This window comes from Melitaea cinxia, chromosome 12 (genome assembly GCF_905220565.1).
Source record: "Melitaea cinxia chromosome 12, ilMelCinx1.1, whole genome shotgun sequence".
Taxonomy (NCBI): Eukaryota; Metazoa; Arthropoda; class Insecta; order Lepidoptera; family Nymphalidae; genus Melitaea; species Melitaea cinxia.
This window is the reverse complement of record NC_059405.1, coordinates 1,686,623-1,707,539: the sequence shown is the minus strand read 5'-3', so window position 1 is coordinate 1,707,539 and position 20,917 is coordinate 1,686,623. Positions and strand designations below refer to the sequence as shown.

At 31.0% G+C, this 20,917-nt stretch overlaps 1 protein-coding gene across 1 annotated transcript in view; it reads right to left on the bottom strand.

The window, feature by feature from the left end:
- The window catches only part of LOC123658563 (potassium channel subfamily K member 6-like), a 34,965-nt gene extending 16,142 nt beyond the window's left edge, over positions 1-18,823 (bottom strand). The window contains exon 1 of the mRNA XM_045593941.1: positions 18,170-18,823. Coding sequence (XP_045449897.1) covers positions 18,170-18,527 — 358 coding nt within the window. The 5' untranslated portion in view covers positions 18,528-18,823. The remainder of the gene's footprint in view (positions 1-18,169) is intronic.
- Positions 18,824-20,917: the final 2,094 nt, after the last annotated feature.

Here is a 20,917-nt window from a genome sequence, read left to right as displayed (position 1 = left end):
CAATAAATTTATAATAAATATTCATATAACTAAACATATACATACATACGTGACGTGCATACATACATACACCTATACATACATATAAATACATATATACTTATAAATTACTGGCTGTTCCACAAGCATTAAACTTACCTTGCTAAACAAGCGACCGTGGAGCGGGTTAAATATATTTATTTATTTATGTTCTTAAAATCAAATTCAGTGTGCAACATGAAGTGTTCCTTAGGAATCCTTCACAATGTAGGAGAAAACTTAAAAATAACTTAAAATTAATGATAATAGTTAATTAGCAATATCCTATGTTAATGGAATTAAAATAAAAAAATACTTCACTCAACTAAGTTTCCAAGAACTTTTGAATTGTAATTTTACAAATTACAATTAAATTACATTTACAAATTTTATGACAGAAAAAAATGAGTTTAAATATTATCAATATTGTATTTTAATGAGCTAAGTTCTTCAAAATATTATTATAACTTTCGTTATTTATTAATTACTAGCTGACCCGGCGAACTTCGTATCGCCTAACAGTGACTTTTAAGTATTATCACAAATCTTTTGTATGGGAGTATAGAAAAGTGTTGTTTTTAGACTTTTTCAGAAAATTTAATTTTTTTTTTTAGAATTTTTCTCTCCGTAAGAACCATCCTCGTACTTCAAAGAATATTAAAAAAAAAAGAATTAGCGAAATCGGTCCAACCGTTCTCGAGTTTTACGCTTAGCAACACATTCAGCGACTCATTTTTATATTATAGATGTAACTATATGTTTTTATATATTTAATGAGTACTATAAAGTTATTTTTTATAACGTTTAAAATATTAATAAAAATATGAAATTTAATATTAATTCATTACGAAGCGCCTGTTTTATCCGTTGCCGTTAAAGCTATTTATCTGAAATATGACGGTATCAAAGTTTGTGTTTTTCCTTTTCACCGTCGAACTAAATTTAATTGAGATATTATTCTATGTCAAAATCTGGAGCGGCCCGACTGGTGAAGTACCTCGACGTTACAGAATAGGCTTAATAACGCTGCTTTCAAGCAATGTTGTGTTCGTGTGGACGATTGGGAGTAGGGTCGGCAACGCGTTTGCGGTGCTTCTGGTGTTGCAGGCGTCTGTAAGCTACGGTAATTGGCGTATACTTGATTGTTGATCTAGTTCTATAAAAAAATATACAATTTTTTTTTCGTTTGTGAGCCAACACGATTATAATATCGTTACTGTTCTGTAGTGATTATACGTAAGTCAAGATAAGATATACCTAATATAATGTTAAGAAAAAAATATACCTATATTTTTATTATTTATAAAAAATTTAATCCTTAATTCTGATATTACAATGATATCCTTTTTTATATCAGTTATGACTAGAAATTTCCATACATGTATAGTACTATTACACAGTAATGACGTAAGTCAGAAACTTTACTGAAGGGCCGTGAAATGAGGGCTTGTTGAAGCACTGCTTGACATATAGCGTCGGAGAAAGTTTAAATTACTTTAATACGGCTATTTAGATATATTATATTTTTATAAAATTTTCAACACAACAAATTTCTATGCATTTTTGTGAAACCGTTTTACTTTCGTTTTCATTTGTTTATTTTGCAAAATGACATTTCAAAAGTGCACTTAAAGCTTACTTGATAAATAAAGTTATTTTTGAACTGATCTGGTTATTTTAAGATTGTGTCGTTTTATTATCTAAAAGTTTTTTTTTTGAATTTCGAAACTACATTTTTGACGAAATATTTTTTATAAAACGCTTGTTCGCAATGTGCGTATGTTCGCAATGTACGCACACCACACAAATACTTTATACATTATAAAAACAGTCATTACAAGTTTGTGTGTGTGTGTGTTTTTAACATAAAAACTTTTTTAATGTTCTCAGGTGGTCGTCACTACACTCTTGAGATACTCGCAACCTGTTCTAAAACCGGTTCGTAGTAACGTAGGCAACCTTTGGAGATTACGACATAGTTACGATGTAAAGTGGGCCTAAACTAACAACTTTTTACTGGGTGGAACGATTTCAACGATTCTTTTTTTAATCGAAAGGTGGTGTCTATCATGTGGTCCCATTAAAATTTAATCGAGATTTGACAAATAAATTTTGAGTTAAGTAGGTATATCTAATAATGCGTATTTTTTTTTTTATAGCCAATCCGACAGCGTTATGTTACAATAGTATGCTACAATATAATGTACAAATATGGCCAAAATAGGATCACACTGATATATAAAGATATTAATCATTATAAAATACATAACTTACTTTACTTGAATATTTTTAACCGACTTCCAAAATAGGAGGAGGTTCTCAATTCGACTGTTTTTTATGTATGTGACATCAGAACTTTTGACCGGGTGGACCGATTTCGACATTTTTTTTTTAATCGAAAGGTGGTGTGTGTCATTTGGTCTCATTTAAAATTATTTGAGATCTAACACAACTTTTAACACTACTTTTCAAGTTATATTTAATAATGCGTTTTTACTTGACGCTTTTTTCGTCGACCTACGTTGTATTATACCACATAACATTTTACTGGATGAACCGATTTTGATAATTCTTTTTTTTTTTTTGTTGGAAAGGAGATATACCTAGCTTGGTACCATGATAAGGCAACCAGGATCTGATGATGGAATCATAGAGAAATCGAGGGAAACTCTCGAAAATCCGTAATAACTTTTTACCAGGTGTACCGATTTTGATAATTTTTATCATGTGGTCACATATAAATTTTATCGAGATCTGATAACTACTTTTGGAGTAATCTTTGATAATGCATATTTTACTTGACTATTTTTTCATCTACCTACGTTGTATTACTTGTCGATATAATTGAAGTCGGTTTTTCTTCGCTTGCCTGCAAACACAATTATAGTTCAGCAATTACTTGGAATTTCCACTTAATAATATTTATATAGATATAGATAATATCGTTGAAGCTCAAACTATATTTTATAATGTTGTTTACGCTTATTGAGCATATATATATATATATATATATATATATATATATATATATATATATATTTTAAATGTAAGTTTTAACATCCATAGGCTCTTAAGTGCCCATGCCTTTTTTATTTACATTTTAATTTTCAAAGCGTTGAGGCGTATTATTTTCAACATTGCATGTTTCAAATTACGAACTAAAGCTTATTTTCTCTAATTCGATGGTGAGTCCAAAACTGACCGTGAGAGATATATATACCTATATATACATATATATTTATGTAGGTTAATAATTAAGATAATTATTTACGACTATGGTTTCAAGCATATATTTTAATAATAATTACTTTATATTCATTTTATCTAATAAGTACATAATACTGTATTTGTATTAACAGGCTCAAAAGAAAGAGGAGGTTTAAAATTCGACTGCAATTTTTGTGTGTTATAATATAACTTTTTACTCGGTGTACCGATTTTAATGATTACTTTTTATATGAGAGCCGGTGTTTGTCATGATGTCATATTTAAAATTGAGATCTGACGACTTGTTTTTGAGTTATTCTCAATAATGCGTATTTAATTGACTTCGGCTACGTCGACGATGTTCTCATTTTCTATTAGCCCGTTGGCGCAGTTTGTGGTGACCCTGCTTTCTGTTCCGCGAGTTGCGGGTTCGATTCCCGCCTGAGTCTGGGTGTAATATTTGTATTTATATATTTATATGTATTTTTTCTATGTATATTAATAAAAAAATAGTTATAACAGTCGGTTTTTACCTGTAACACAAGCATTAAGTTGCTTACAATAGGAACAGACGACCGTGTGTGTATGTTATAAGATATTTATTTATTTTATTTATTACAAGTCGATGTGTAAATTAAAGTAGTTTTCTTACTATACTTCGAGATGGTAATGTTAGTAACTCTAGGCATCACCTCTGAGATCGATCATTATCTTAATATTCGTGATCTTTCGCATGATCTAATACACTGTTTACCTATAAAAACACAATAAGATAAAACCCACATGTGTCATAATAAACAATTTACCTACTTATAAATATTATAAGTACCTATTGGCGCTATTTGGCGCCAAGAAAGCTGGCAACATTTTCCCGTTGAATCGATTTGCCGATTCTCTGGGCAAAAAATTCACCAGCTCTTTTAAATTTTTTAAGTTAACTTTCGATTATACGAGTATATTTATAAAAAGTCGACGAGGACGAATACATACAATATTAAAATATTAATATTGTATGTATTTTGTAATCCTGTGTGTAAAATATCGAAGTAGAAACAATTTGTTACTACAGTAAGCTTCTGATTTCGTTGAAAGCACGAACTCATAACAAAATTGCACTAAAGTTTCAACAAATGTTCATGGTTATCTCAAAGTGTATTGAGTTCCATACACTCTCTGTTACACATTTGTTACATTTCGTTGTATTATGTTTTAATACTCTTGCTTCTTTTTTTATTATTTAAACTCATTTTACATACAAAAATTACAGTAATACACTCCAAAAATCGCAGAGATTTGTCCGGAGAGTTAAGTTTGAATACAGTTCATTTGGGCAATTAGAAATAAGGTGGGTAGTTCTACAAACTAAAATAAGTAGGTATCTTTTAATTAGGTGTAAATGCGTACGCAGGGAAGGCGATCGAGACGCAAAATTTAGACTACTTACTTACGTAGTAACTGATAAATATGTCACATTTTTAATGTGAATTATATTTATACTTTTTATTCTTAGGCGCTTCTCATATGGCCATTTTATTAATTAAATTTATTATTTAACGTAGGGAATCACATATTTTACTATGCAAATGTCGGTTATCACTGCAATAAAACACTGATAACGGAGAGATGTGGGGGTCAGATGAGTGCAGTGGGGGTGTGGCCGATTAGTTCACGAGTTCATTACGCAATTACATAATGCCATCGTTCTAGAAAATACTTGTGGAATATTCCTGTTTTCCTGGTACTTTTTTTGATCGAACTTATAAGTTTAAGTGTATCCTTATAAGTTTTTGTGAGAGCTATAGTGTCTAATGAAAAAATAAATCTATTGTTATATTTTAATCCCTCTTATAAAGTGCTTATTTTAAAGATTTAAAAAGTATTTTCAATATTATAATTAGCTGTTGATCAATTTTGTTCTAAATTAAAAATGTCAGTCAGCTTATTGCAATAGGCTGCTTTTCGCTAGCAAAGCGATTTGTACCAGACAATTTTATGTTTTTTTTTATCTTATTAAAATTTTAGATATGAATAAATAATGTAACTTTTATCAATAGTTTTATTTTATTATAGCTTAACAATAAACAATTGTTACTTAATTGCTAAAACAACAATATTTGCTCAAACCAAACGGCAACCAATTTGTATAGGCGTGTGGTTAGTGTTTTGTTTGTGTTGCATGTTTGTTTAGCCCCCAAACCGTTTCTACGTAATGACCATCGAATGTTGTACCTTTTTAACCAGTTTTAAAAAGAGACTTTATATTTCAATGAGTTTTTATTTACATGTAGATACAGTAATAGTTTCTTTATTTTCTTTGCAGAACGCTCTAATTTTTGTTTTGGCTAGTCTATTTATTTAGGCAAGCTAAAAACTTAGACGTAATTCGATAAATATTATCTGAAAAAAACCAAAATTGAATTCAAGAGACGCCGCGTATTAAACTATTCAAATTTATCGAGGCGAGCCACACTCGAGTGATCTCAACATCGATCTTTTCCTCCAGTTAGTCCCCTAGTAGTTAAATGCCTAGGTCAAGCTTGGAACTTAATTCGTATATACTAAAATCTTGATTACAATTATTTAAACTAGCATTACGAACAATAGCGTATTTTAAGATTAAGCGCACGGGACAATAAAGTCTGCCACGCCCGAATTTTTATGTCGCCTATTCTGTATAATTTATAATTTTTACATCACTAGTTCAGCCTGCTAAAAATGACTCTAAGTCTAATTAAATTAAATAAAACAAATCTCTAGGAGTACGATGCCACAAAAATTACACAAAAATACAAAATTTTGTGGAAATAGCACCCGATTGAATGGCCAAAGGAACAAAATTTTTGAAAAACATTAAAAGTGGACACCATTTTTACACTGTTGGTAAACTGACATAAAAAAATGATTTTATTATAGCCTGACACCTGGACTACCTCCACTTACCGGATTATCCATTATTAACGACAGACCCTATAAACCCTATAAAGTTTATTTATTTAGTTATTTTTATCACATACATTTTTTTAAATAAAAGTAGCCTAAGTTACTCTTTATTACACCAGCTATCTGCCAGTGAAAGTCCCGTGAAATCGGTCCAGCCGTTTCAAAGATTAACCGGAATAAACAGACAAACAGACAAAGATTGTAAAAATTGTTATTATGGTTTATGGACATCTATAAGCATTTAGTAAAAAGCGGTTATTTTAATATTACAATCAGATACACCAATATTATTTATTTGTGTGGCTATAGATTACTTAAAATAACATTATTCCAACCTACAAAAGAGCTCTTATTATTTTAAAGCGTTTTTGACTAGATTTAAAAGACATGTTATATGTCGAAGAAGTTCTAAAAATACAGAAATTTTCATGTTAAGAGAGGTCCTAAACTAGACTGGTTTATTACGTCTATCACAAAAATACATTTTTATATCAGATAAATTTGAACGTAACAAGCTCTCGACTGCTCTCAATAGATATAATATTCAATGATAAGGATACAAAGGCAGTTTAAGTGACTTCTGTATAAAGGTGCTTCGAAACTTCGATACAAAGTAACAAAAGATATGTATTATTAGCAACATGGTTGAAAATTGTAAGGAATTTAAGAAAATATTTGAATATAAAATTTTTATATAGTTTATATTTATATCATTTTAATGAATTATAATATAACACGCAGATTAATTTTTGTAGCATCACTTGAAATATTGTTAAGTATTTTTGTGAATCTGTGATGTACTTTTGATTAGAATAAAAAAAAAAATTAAACAAACTCCTACTACTTCTAAATCACACAACTCATTGGTTTATTTCTGACATTCCATTTGACATGACATGATTTGAAGTCTACTTTACATAGTTTAATTATTCAAATTTAAAGGTTCTTTATTACGCGATAATTTGTTGTACGAGATTAAAAACAACAATTTGAACCGGTTTTAATTTTTTTAACTTGTTGCAAGTACAAGGTGATACTTTCTTTTTCCACAAAATAAATACATTTTATTACCTTTATAACAGTATTTAAAATCTGTGTCAATTTTTTTTTTAATTACAAAAATGTTAATGGCAGTATAATTGAAGATCGAATTGAAATAATTTCAATTACACCCATTTAAAATCGTTTTCTTTTCTTTAATAGTTACGACACACATCTTTTCATTTCATAATTATAGGTACTATAAGGTGGTCAACAAATCATTATTTCAATACTATTTTTGGTAAGCGTAACTAAAATTTATTCCTGGCACACCACAAAAACAACTACCTTCCCAAAGTATATTAGGCCAATTATGTTGAGGAAAATGTAGGATATTTTTCGTTTAGGGATTTATTGGGTAATAAAAATTCACGTGAAGAAAACACCGATACAATTACGTAAATAATAAATGACAGTTCACTTCGAACGCTCACTATTACACACATACACGCTCACACATACATACACATTTATACCTAAATTATGACAACCAACTATGGCCTTTTTGGCAGGGATCAGATCTTCGTACTGTTAATGTAATTGGCTTTAACTGTACCATAGAGAGTATTCTTTTGTTAACTATAATTAGGCTAGTTGACTACTGCTATACTTCGTATACAACTAGTTCGATGTGGGCTTGGTAGCACTGGCTTTCGTGCATATGGCTGAATTTATAATGGTTCTTGATGAATCTTCTGTGCAGAAAACACAGTTTTGCAATGACTTTAATTTTTTACAGAATATTATACCTGACAATTTTGGAGAATCTTTGTAGCCTGATAAGAGATAGATGAACACATGAGTTCACGTTATTTTTGACGTAAGCTTGTGGAGGCCTATGTCCAGCAGTGGACTGTATAGGCTGTAATGATGAAGAGATAGATGAATAAAGAAATATTTTATTATCTGATTCATTGGCCCGCACTGAAAATTGGCGGAAGTAACTACTATAGCTGTTGATTATTCGTGTCCTATATGCCCAAAGTTTGTCTGGAAGAGATCGCTTTTCTAGCGGTAAGACCATAGAGCAAAACTTTGTTTTTGCTCTATGGGTAAGACCTTCTTTGTAGTCTGTTCTTCATTTGCCATTTATATTATTGTTTTCATTTTTGTTAAGTACAATAAATAAATATTATGTGTATTTATCAAAAAAAAAAAAAAAAAAAAATAGCTATAACAGGCGGCTGTTACCTGTAACACAAGTATTAAGTTGTTGAACATGGGAACAGACAACCGTGTGTGTATGTTATAAGATATTTATATTTATATATTAAAATAAATAAATATATTTTGCAACGTCAAACGTGTTTTATCATTTTTATGCCACCTTTTATTCTTTTTAATTCAGTAAGCCAGCTACATATTTATGTTCCTCAGCTGCGGGGCGTGTGTATGTGGCTTGGACCTGCCCTTTTTGCAAACTTAACATCATCTGATTAAACTAAAGTGTGTGAGCGTTACCGGAACATTTACAATTAGTTAAATCACGTATCCTTAATATATATATTTAGACGTTATAAATCAGCTACTAAATACAAAATTAATATTTTAGCTAATCGCTATTTAGTAAATAAAATCAATAAAGTAAATAGGTAAAAGACGGAGATATTATGGCAAAAGTAATCAAAACAAGGAAAAGATCGACATGGAATTGTCATTAAAGTCTAAAAACAGGATTTTTTGACCAATTTTTCCTTTACGTGTTTATTATGTTCACAAGAGGAAATTTCCATTTCGATAGTAATTTAGATTTTTTTTAACTATCAGAGCCCTGCGAAGAGTAGCAAAGATACGTACAAATATACTTTATTGTACAATATTTGCAGGCAAACGAAGAAAAACCGACTTCAATTATATCGACAAGTAATACCTACAACGTAGGTAGACGAAAAAATAGTCAAGTAAATACGCATTATCAAAGATTACTCAAACAGTTGTAATCAGATCTCGATGAAATTTAAATGTGACCACATGATAAACATCAGCTTTCGATTAAATTAAAAATCATTAAAATCGGTACACCCAGTAAAAAGTTATGCGGATTTTCAAGAGTTTCCCTCGACTTCTCTGGAATCCCATCATCAGATCCTGATTTCCTTATCATGGTACCAAACTAGGGATATCTCTTTTCCAACAAAAAAAGAATTATCAACGGAGTTATCCCCGAAGATATACCCGAATATATATATATATATAACCGTATATACGGTCGAATTGAGTAACCTCCTCCTTTTTTTGAAGTCGGTTAATAATACGCAACAAAAAAAAAAACAATAGATATAACGGAATTAATTCGCTTTTTTTAAGAAGAAATATAGAAACATAAAAGCAAATGAAACTGGAAGAGTGTCCTGACATAAACTAATACAAAGAATTATCCACTTTTATGCAGTTTATGCGTACCTATGTACATTCCTTTGATTCGTTTCAATATAAATTTCAATTATTATAGACTAATTAGAATTATTGTGGTTTTGTTTTGTATATAAATGTAAGACGATACTCTTTTTATCATCTTTTAAAACCTCATAGACGTTTACGCTGAATGACTGTTTTAAATATTTATTTAGACGTTGGTCACATGAATATAAAATAAAACTCGTTTTAATCTTGTGTAATAACAGCGATTAAAGATCATCATTCCTTAAAAGCAATTAATTTGAATTTTTAATCTGATGTTTCCGTCGACCGTGACCGTCGATCTATTCTTATCAAATTATACATTTTAAGCAATGATCTAAAAAGATCATTGCTTAAAATGTATAATTTAATGTATAATTTTTCACTTAGCACTTAGCAATCATAAGTCTGACTAATTTTTGATATTCTTTGTACATGTATTATTTCTGCAACTTTGCAATGGTAAGAGATATGATTTAATATTACTTGATTATATTTCTTTTATAATATTATAAATTGTACAATTAAGTAGCTATTTTTTTTTGTTTAAAAATAAAACGTATTTAACAACTGCTTTAAGAGGATTTTTAAACTGTGTTTATTATCATGTTAATGTTGTTACAAATGTACAATAATACTAATTAACCTTATTAATCATATTTTTTTCTAACTTTTGGTGAGGTAAAACTTAAAGATTATTTTAAGTTCACGCGATTGACTGTTGACAAGGCCGGATATCTGTCAGGTCAGCCGAACATAAAAAACATAACATAAAAAAAAACATAAAAAATTGTGTGTGCACACACGGAAGAAGTGAAACTTTCGAAGTCATAGGAGGGTAGGCCGAAGCGCCATTTATCGACGCAAAAGGTCGTAAGCGCCATTCAAAACACGTCGCCTACGCGTTTTAATCAACAATGTATTCCATCTCATTTTCTCCTATACATTTATTTTTCTTTATCGTAATTTTTTTTCATCGGACCACAGCGGCTCTAAGGAAGTTTCACTTCTAAATAAAATGTTTTTATTTAGAACAACAAATATATTAAATAATGCTTAATGTCACAATATTTTTCAAAATCTAAAAATAGTAAACCTTTTGACATTTAAATATTACGAATAAAAGATTAAGAAGGTATTAGAATTATTTGCATAATCTAGACGTTTCGAGATATTTGAATTATTATCTCACAATATATTCTAAACAGGTTTAATTTCGGATGAATAAATTATAAATAGTCTCGTAAGGTGTCAATCGAGTTTTGATAGACATCCAATTGGTTGTTATCTTTTGATAAATAAACAACTAAGTAAAAGAAACAATCATTACATTGACTGACGAAGTCAAATAAATACACACTCGCTCGTAATTACACACACACAGATACACACACATAGATGCACACAAATTAGGCTCTCAACTGTATGCTTGATCTTAAACACAAAACAATGAAAAGTCTCGAAATTTGAATACTATATATGTATATAAATTAATTTGGGCCTACTTCAGCGATAGGTGATGATCATCTAACCTCGTCATAGGTAATTTTATATTTTATACTAGCTGACCCCGCAAACGTTGTTTTGCCATATAAGTTATTAGCCCCTTTATAGCTTAGACGTGTAAAAATAGATAGATAGTGTGATATACCCGATTCGCACACAAAATATCATAAAAATAGGTTCAGCCGTTTCGGAGGAGTTTTGTAACTAACATTGTGACACGAGAATTTTATAAATAAGACTATAATTATGTCAAAGGAATGAACGGACTTAATGGTCAGAACTCGGCAAAGCTAATCTGACCAGTATCTTACTGAGGTTAGTTAGGTTAGCGCGTTCACATTAAATTATACCTTAGTTATTTATTTTCATTGTCCTAAATAGATAATAGCCATTCTGCGGCTTTGAGACACATGTGTAATCTTTAATGATAGTAATAAATAGGTAAATCTATAATATATAAATTAAAATGAATGTTGCTAAGCACATAACTCGAGAATGGCTCGACCGATTCGGCTAATTTATTTTTTTGTATGTTTCTTGAGGCCCACGGAAGGTTTTAATATTAAAAAAAAAAACATAACATTTGACAGAACGAAGTCTGTCCGGGCAGCTAGTCTATATAAATAAAAATGAAAGTTGCTAAGCACATAACTCGAGAATGGCTCGACCGATTCGGCTAATTTATTTTTTTGTATGTTTCTTAAGGCCTACGAAAGCTTTTAATATAAAAAAATATATATAAATAAAAATCTATTAACTTTTGATAGAACGAAGTCTGTCCGGGCAGCTAGTACTTAATATGTATACACGGTCGTCTGTTACTAAGATAGGCAACTTAATTAGTAAAATAATTAAACTGTTGTCAATATTGATAGTTTATTGATTCAAAAAAAGAGAAGGTTCTCAATTCGACTGTATTATTTTTTATATATGTTACCTCAAAACTTTCGAGTGGGTGAACCAATTACGATGTTTTTTTTTTTTGTTTTTATTGAAAAATGTTTTGCGTCGTGTGGTCTCATTTAAATTTAATTGAGACCTGACAAGTGCTTTTCGAGTTATATATAATAATGCGTATTTACTTGACTATTTTTTTCGTCAACTTACGTTGTATTTTACCGCATAATTTTTCACTGGGTGTACCGATTTTGATGGTTCTGGTTTTAATCAAAAGCTGATGCTTGTCATATGGTAAAAATAATAATTTTTACAATTTTTGTATGTCTGCCTATCCGTTTGTTCCGGCTAATCTCTGAAACGGCGGGACAGATTTTAACGTGACTATCACTCGCAGATAGCTGTTGTAATATGGGGTAACTTATTGTTAGGTGAACTGAACAATTTTTTTTAATTGCACGCGGAAGAAATTGCGAGCAAAGCTAGTATGTAATAAAAATACAAATATACCATATTACCTAAACTAGGGCAGAAATCGAATCAAATGGAATAGCTATCGATGATTGTTAACATATTAACGTAACGATATTGAGATAGTGACTTGTTTTAATATAATGGAATGAACTAAAAATAAACGAATCACGGACCGCAGAAGTGAAACGAAAAACAACACGCCTTAAAAAAGCTTAATTTACAATTTAAATTTGATGTATACATCTGTGAAGTCATTCTATTTACGTTCTTGTGTACATTTCGCGTTTTGGTTTTACATTATGTACGCATTATGTACGCATATTTATTATCTATTTATAGATAAATACATATTAATTTATTGAAATACTAGCTGCCCGGACAGACTTCGTTATGTCAAAAGTCCTACCCGGTTAGTACCGAAAAAAAAAAAAATTTTAATTTTTTTTAGTATTAAAATTTTCCGTTGGCCTTAAGGAACATACAAAAAATAAATTGGCCAAATTGGTCGAGCCATTCTCGAGTTATGCGCTTAGCAACATTCATTTTTATTTATATACAAGATGTATTTCATCAAATTACTAATTCAAGCTTATTAATTGGAGAACTAATGTATACAGTTGCTGTTATAAATAAATAAATAAATACTGTTGGCACATGTGAGCTCAACTTAGGACTTATTGCTTAAATAAGCGATTTTAACTTTTATTACTTTCTTGTACACAAATTCATTTTATGTAAAGTATACTAGCGATTATCTTACGACCATTGTAAACAAATTAGTTTTAGTAACGTTTATTCTAGTATAACATTGGTGCTTTGTTCGCTAATCGGAGGGCGTATGTGTAAGTGAAGTTGATTGTAAAAGCGCTGTCCGTCTTTGTATACAAATGTTTTTGATTTGAATATACTATTAATAGTAATAACCAACCATCTTTAATGTCCTTGTTGTAAAGTCTAATCCTTATATTCTTAGTGATACATAAAGGGGAGAATTTGTATCTATTTTTCTGTTTTATGCTACGCTGTTATGCTTGCAATTGTTTCTGTACCGTACTCTAAATAAATAAATAATAAAATATCTAATCTATATTTAATAGAATGTTTTTATTCTTTCATCATCATCATCATTACAGCCTATACAGTCCACTACTGGACATAGGCCTCCACAAGTTCACGCCAAAAATGGCTTGAACTCATGTGTTTTGCCCATAGTCACCACGCTGGGTAGGGGTTGGTGACCCCAGGGATGGCTTTGTCGCACCGAAGACGCGTCCCGCGACCCGTCTTCGGCCTGTGTATTTCAAAGCCAGCAGTTGGATGGTTATCCCGCCATCGGTCGGCTTTTTAAGTTCCAAGGTGGTAGAGCTGTGTTATCCCTTAGTCGCCTCTTACGACACCCACGGAAAGAGAGGGGGTAGCTATATTCTTTGATGCCGTAATCACACAGAATGTTTTAGGTTTGGAAAGCAAAAAAAGTTTTACATATATCTTTATCTTTTGTTCGAGGAACACTCCGCTATTATTGTTATTCTAGAGTGGACACAACGAAAGTTATAGTTGTAAAGTAATTTAACTGTACAAGTTTAATGTAAGCACTTAATAATTGTGAAAAAAGATACAGCCCAATTTTTTTTTATAAACTACCTTCAAAATTAAATATTCACCAAAAAAAACTTAAATGTATATCGAAAGAGAATGTTTTACTCTACAAAAGAAGATACTCTTATTGAACCTAGCCGAAATAATTTCAGTTTCAGTTCACGAAATAATTTTTTGAAAGCTTGTTTTTGTTATCTTGTAAAATGATGATTTTTGACTTGTATCACTTGTGACAGGAGGCACAGATATATAAAGTAGATACACTGCTTTTTATTTGTAAAATAGTGCACATTTTTTAAAAGCGTTAGACATAACCGTTAACAATATATATTTTTAAACGGTTTTACTTAGCTCACCCCGTTTGTTTTATTTATTTTTTATTATTTATTCTTGGGTCAAATTTAGTAATTCAAATTTCACCCTCTTCCTGTCAACCGATTAATCTGAAATTTTGTATACACTTTGGATTTTGGTGACAATACAATTATGTTTATTCATTATCATTATAAATTCAAGATGGCCGCCGCTACAAAATGGCGGATAATTTATGTTTTATTAATCCCATCAATATGGGTATCAAATGAAAGGGCTCAACAAGCAGAATACAATATACTATAAAAAATTGAAATCCAAGATGGCGGCCGCTACAAAATGGCGGATAACGTAGGTTTTATCAATCCCATCAATATGGGTATCAAATAAAAGGGCTCAACAAGCAAAATACAATATACTATAAAAAATTGAAATACAAGATGGCGGCCGCTACAAAATGGCGGATAACGTAGGTTTTATCGATCCCATCAATATGGGTATCAAATGAAAGTGCTCAACCAGTATAATCAATGTACTATATAAAATTAAAATCCAAGATGGCGGCCTCTACAAAATGGCGGATAACTTAGGTTTTATCAATCCCATCAACATGGGTATCAAATGAAAGGTCTCAACAAGTAGAATACAATTTACTATGCAAATTTGAAATCTAAGCTGGCCGCCGCTACCAAATGTCTGATAACAATTTTTTATCAATCCCACCAATATGGGTATCAAATAAAAGGGCTTGACAAGAAGAATACAGTGCACTATACAACCTCAATATTTAAGATGGGCCTTGCAATAATGAAGCACTAAATGAATTAAACAGAATGCGAAATAAAAACTAAAAACTAGAAAATAAAAATAGGTAAAAAAACTTTTTAAGTTAAACGGTTTTATGTTAAACATACATTGCAATGTTTAAGATAAATGTACTAAAAACCAAAAAATAATAAAATAGATACAGTCGTGGGAATTATAAACATATGCATAGACTAGACTAAAATAAAACCGTGGGGCACGTCAATTGTCTACAAATTATCGACTTAATGTGCGATAGAAGAATCGTTTAATTCGTCGTTAAAATAGGCAGTTGGCCCGCAGACGGTGAGGAAATTACTTACTATTTTCTTGCTCATGGAAATTCCAATAGTTATACACTCCATGTAAATAAAAAAGATGTTTCAACTAGTTTATCGTTGGACATTCACACTGCTGGCTGGCGAGGAATCGTTTCACTGCTCGTAGTATATGATAAAAGTACTACTCGCTCACCACTATGAAACCCTAAAACTCGCTTATAATCGAGCATGCTAGCTTGTTTCCACATTCTAGCCCTACTTATCACACGCCCATCGTTGTCGGTTGAACAACTGCCTAATTATAGTGTAACATTACAAAACAAACATTTTAATCAACGATTGTAGACAATTGACGTGCCCCACGGTTTTATTTTAGTCTAGTCTATGCATATGTTTATAATTCCCACGACTGTATCTATTTTATTATTTTTTGGTTTTTAGTACATTTATCTTAAACATTGCAATGTATTTTTAACATAAAACCGTTTAACTTAAAAAGTTTTTTTACCTATTTTTATTTTTATTTAAACATGAACGAAGCAGTAGACAACAGCTTTTTTAGAGCGTTTACGTAACTATGTTTATATTTTAATTGTAATAAAAAAAAAACATTTTAACATAATTATATTTACGTGATAATTATCTTTACAATTTATTGTTGTCGCTTGTAAGCGATAAGTACTGTTCTAATTTTAAAATAAAATTAAATAATAGTACATTTTCGTACTATTATTCGATTTAATCTACTTTTTAAAGAATGGTTACTAAGCTAACATACATTAAAGATATCTCACATAAATAATATATCTCTTTATTATTTCTAATTTTACTCTACAAAAAGACTTTCAAATCAACCCTTTTTGTATATTTCACTTTTGATATTACGAGTATTCACATCAAATTATTTTAAAGCTTTGTAATATATGAAATTAAATTAATAGAAACGCGTTCATTTTACGTTTCTCATTTGTATTATAGTAATTATTACGTAAAAGGTATTAGGCCCGGTAGAATTACCTAAAACTAATTACTTGATTATTTATTTGTGACACGTTTCTTGTATATTTAGTAAATTCTTACGTAGTTACTTAATTCTGTCATTTTTTTCACGGAAAGAGGGTGCTTAAAAAACAATTTTCCCGCCATCTTTAAGAGTCCGCCATATTGGATTTTGAAGTACGTCAATCGGGTAACCGTTAATTGTCATTTAAATTAATCAAATTTGTTTAACGTTTCAGCCTGTAACATCCCACTGCTGGGCATAGGCCTCTTAATGTAGGAGAAGGATTGGAGCTTCATCCCCCACGATGCTCCAATGCGGGTTTGCGGATATGTTCCATACTATGAGTAACGATCGCTATCAGGTATTTATGAAAACAACCAGGACTGACGGCTTAACGTGCTCTCTGAAGCACAAGGACAGACATCCAAACCGGAAAGAAATATTTGTAATCTATCCCGAGCGGGAATCGAACTGGCAAACCGTCGATATTTAGGCGATATTTTAGGCGCTATACGCCCCATTACACCAGAGCGGTTGTTAATTTACTAATTAGTTGAAAAGATTATACAATCTGCCTAATTAAATATTAAATATATATTATGACTGTATAACGACCGCCGTCTGTGGCGACAATTATTGTATTTCACGACATATAGTCCGAAAATTATTCCCCGTTGACTTATATATAGGTAACTCTAACACATTAAACAACTTCAGCTTAATTAATTTATATTTATTAACCAGCCAAGTACTGCTGGGCCTCGATGATCATTTCTATCATTTGTAAAGTTCACACACACATTTTTCTATCATCGAAACAAACACTTTGAAACCTTTGTTTTTGATGGGAAATACATATAGGTGTAAACATGATCGTTGGCGTGGCGATATAGGCCGTGGCGACGCATCGCCGCGCATGATATAGGCGAGGGTAAACCTGATTGTTGGCGTAGCGATACTGGCCATGGCGACGCATCGCCACGCTATATGATGGAATATATATACTTTTTATTATAATATATAAATAATAATTGAGTTGCCGCGATTTTAAATAAATTTTTGAACTATTTTTTTTTTATTTAAAGAAAACAAATGATTAATAAATGTTTCACTTCTGTCAGCCACTACTGCTAGGCCTTAGTAATAAATTTAGTTGATAAGTTAGTGCGTTGTCACATTAAATAGAAGCTATACGTTTACGGTCGTAAGTTCGTTTTGCTCTCATGAGAAATGTTCCTCGATCAATTTTGAGACAGGAACCGTTTAATGTAAATATTTTTTATTTGTATCTGTATATTCCATAAATTTTTAAGGGTCCTGAACGGCACTAAATATAAAGATAGTTCTTTGAGTTGTAGACGCACCAATAGCGGACATTCTAATAGTAAAAACGCCTAATACTAACTTACTTTTTTAGGTATAATCGCCTTTTTGATATAAAATTTTAAAAATAAAGACTATGCATGGTACGCTCAAATTATCAACAATACAAACAAAAAACAATAACAAAATTTTAAATACTATTAACATTTAACTGAAATACTAAATAACACAACACAATCACTACAATTAAAACGATAATAAAAAATAATGACAAATAAAACATATATAACTACGGTAAAAGTAAAACTCAAGACGTAACTGTCGAAATTTAAATGACAATTCTATTCTATCTCTCTTAACTTACCAACAACATCCGGATATTTCGCAGTAAACTCCTGTTTAGCTCGAATCACATCTAACAAGACTTGATTCTCCAAAGGCGTCTCCAGAGCCGAGAAGACCAAAGCACCAGATACGAGATACGCAAAATAGAAGGTTATATACAAGATCAGGAGACATGTAAATCTGGACTTCCCAAAAAGTCTGCTGGTAGCCAGTAACGGTTGAAATGGAGGGTTTTCTTCTTCATAAAGAATTTCTCTCTCGACGATCATCTTTTTCGGGTAAGGGAACAATTGGCTGTGGACTGTCATATCGTCATCGCTTCTGGCTGAGCTCATGCTGCCATACGATTGAATTCGAGGGTACTTCGGTTTGTCCATCTTTTAAGTTCTTCTGCAATTTTTGACTAAATGATCACTTGTAGATTTTATAAAACAGGAATCGAATTTAGATTCAAAGTTTTCAAAGTGACCACGATCAACAGAGCGAAATACACTTACAGTTTTGGATACACACAAATCATAGTTCAACAGATACAGAGTCACAAAGTCACATAAAAAACGTATATCCTAAACTAATATGACCCGATAAAGTCCGAACCGATGATCAAAACCCGGCACGGCTCAAACTATTGTCAACTGTACTTGAAAAAACGTTTAGGATGATTCGTTTCGAAGAACAACGCGATGAATTCAATAAAAGTCATAAAAAGCAATTTATATTTCATCTTGATACATTTTAGAAAGACTGACAATATTCGAAAACAACATAGCAGTTATGAAGCGTCGTGAACAACTTGACCGTTCCGCGCCGCGATCGACAACTGACTGACAGTATTGTGGACCTTACCCGCATAAAAAGTTATCGGGATGCGCTTGCGCACTCAAGTAGTAAATGATCTATGAGATAATTAAATGATATGTGGTCATGTTGATAATGATTGAAACTGGTTCAATTATTGCAAATGATTCATTTGGTTTTTATATGCAATTGTATATTGTGTCATATAACTATAATAACAATAACAATTTATATTAATCATTTTTTAATGACAATATTTATTTATAATAAATCTTATATATAAAATTCTCATGTCGAACATTCGAATGTTAGTTAAAATACTCTTCCGAAACGGCTGGACCGATTTTTATGAAATTTTGTAAACCGACTTCAAAAAAAGGAGGAGGTTACTCAATTCGACCGTATATATATATATATATATATATATATATATATATATATATATATATATATATATATATATATATAAAGTAATAAGTATATATATATATATATATATGTTCGGAGATAACTCCATCGTTTATAAACCGATTTTGATAATTCTTTTTTTGTTGGAAAGGAGATATCCCTAGTTTAGTACCATGATAAGGAAATCAGGATCTGATGATGGGATCCCAGAGAAATCGAGGCAAACTCTAGAAAATCCGCATAACTTTTTACTGGGTGTACCGATTTTAATGATTTTTAATTAAATCGAAAGCCGATGTTTATCATGTGGTCACATTTAAATTTCATCGAGATCTGATTACAAATTTTGGAGTAATCTTTGATAATGCGTATTTACTTGACTATTTTTTCGTCTACCTACGTTGTATTACTTATCGATATAATTAAAGTCGGTTTTTCTTCGTTTGCCTGCAAACACAATTATGTGCATATCGGGTAGGTCTGAGAATCGGCCAACATACAATTTTTTATACCCCCAAGTTATAAGGGGCTTATAATATAATACATTATGGCAAAACAACGTTTGCGGATTCAGCTAGTATACATTATTAAGATACTGCTAGCTTCTGTGTGTGTTTGTTTAGAACATGTTATTACAAACTTAGAAATGTTTTCTATACATATAATTTTAAAGTTGACGTACTTATTATAATTACGTCTACAATTATATTACTGTATATACTCGTGCCACCACAAGGTATTTCCTACAGAAATTACTCTTCGTAATCGAACTTCGTTCACGTGAATGGTATAATTATTTTACAATTTTATTGACTTACTTTATCATGTCAAATTACTTCAACAACCTTTTTGAGAAAAACAGATTTTAACCATTTTACGACTTTTATCAATTTTACCATTCCATAGAAACCGTCCATTGTTCTGGAATAAAAAGTAGCTTTTGCCCTTCTCTGACCCTTAAACTACTATTTTGAGAAAAAAAATATTTCGATCATTTGCTCTGTAAAAAAATGTATTCTAATGAAAACAACTATATCTACACAACTATATCTCTATATAATTTTTTTTTATTGAAACCACTACGATGTTAGTCAAGCTTATGCTCTATCTAATTGTAAGTAGCACCGTTGTTTATGTATTTTTTTTAATACGGCACAAGGGGTCGTCCTATAATCACGCGAAGCTAGCTGGAGGAGTTCGGAAAAATCACGAAATAGCACGAGGAATGGACGGGGCTGTAATGTAATATCGTGTGTATTTATTTTTCGTTGAACACGCGAATTCTAAACCAAACAAACAACCAACAACCCCCGCAACCTTGATGTCTGTTATTTTTTTTAGAAATTTGTATCATGGTTCTAAATTTTCAAATATTTAATCAGGTACTGTGCTTTAGACCATACGACTGAAGTAAAACTTCTTTAGGAATAGATTTGCACAATAGGCCTGCACTGTGTCTTAGATGTACGAAACGTAACTGGCTATGAGAGAAAGAGAGAAAGAAAATGTGTGTTCGCACCTCTCTCTTGCTCCGTTCGCCTCACCCGATCACACTTTTCGT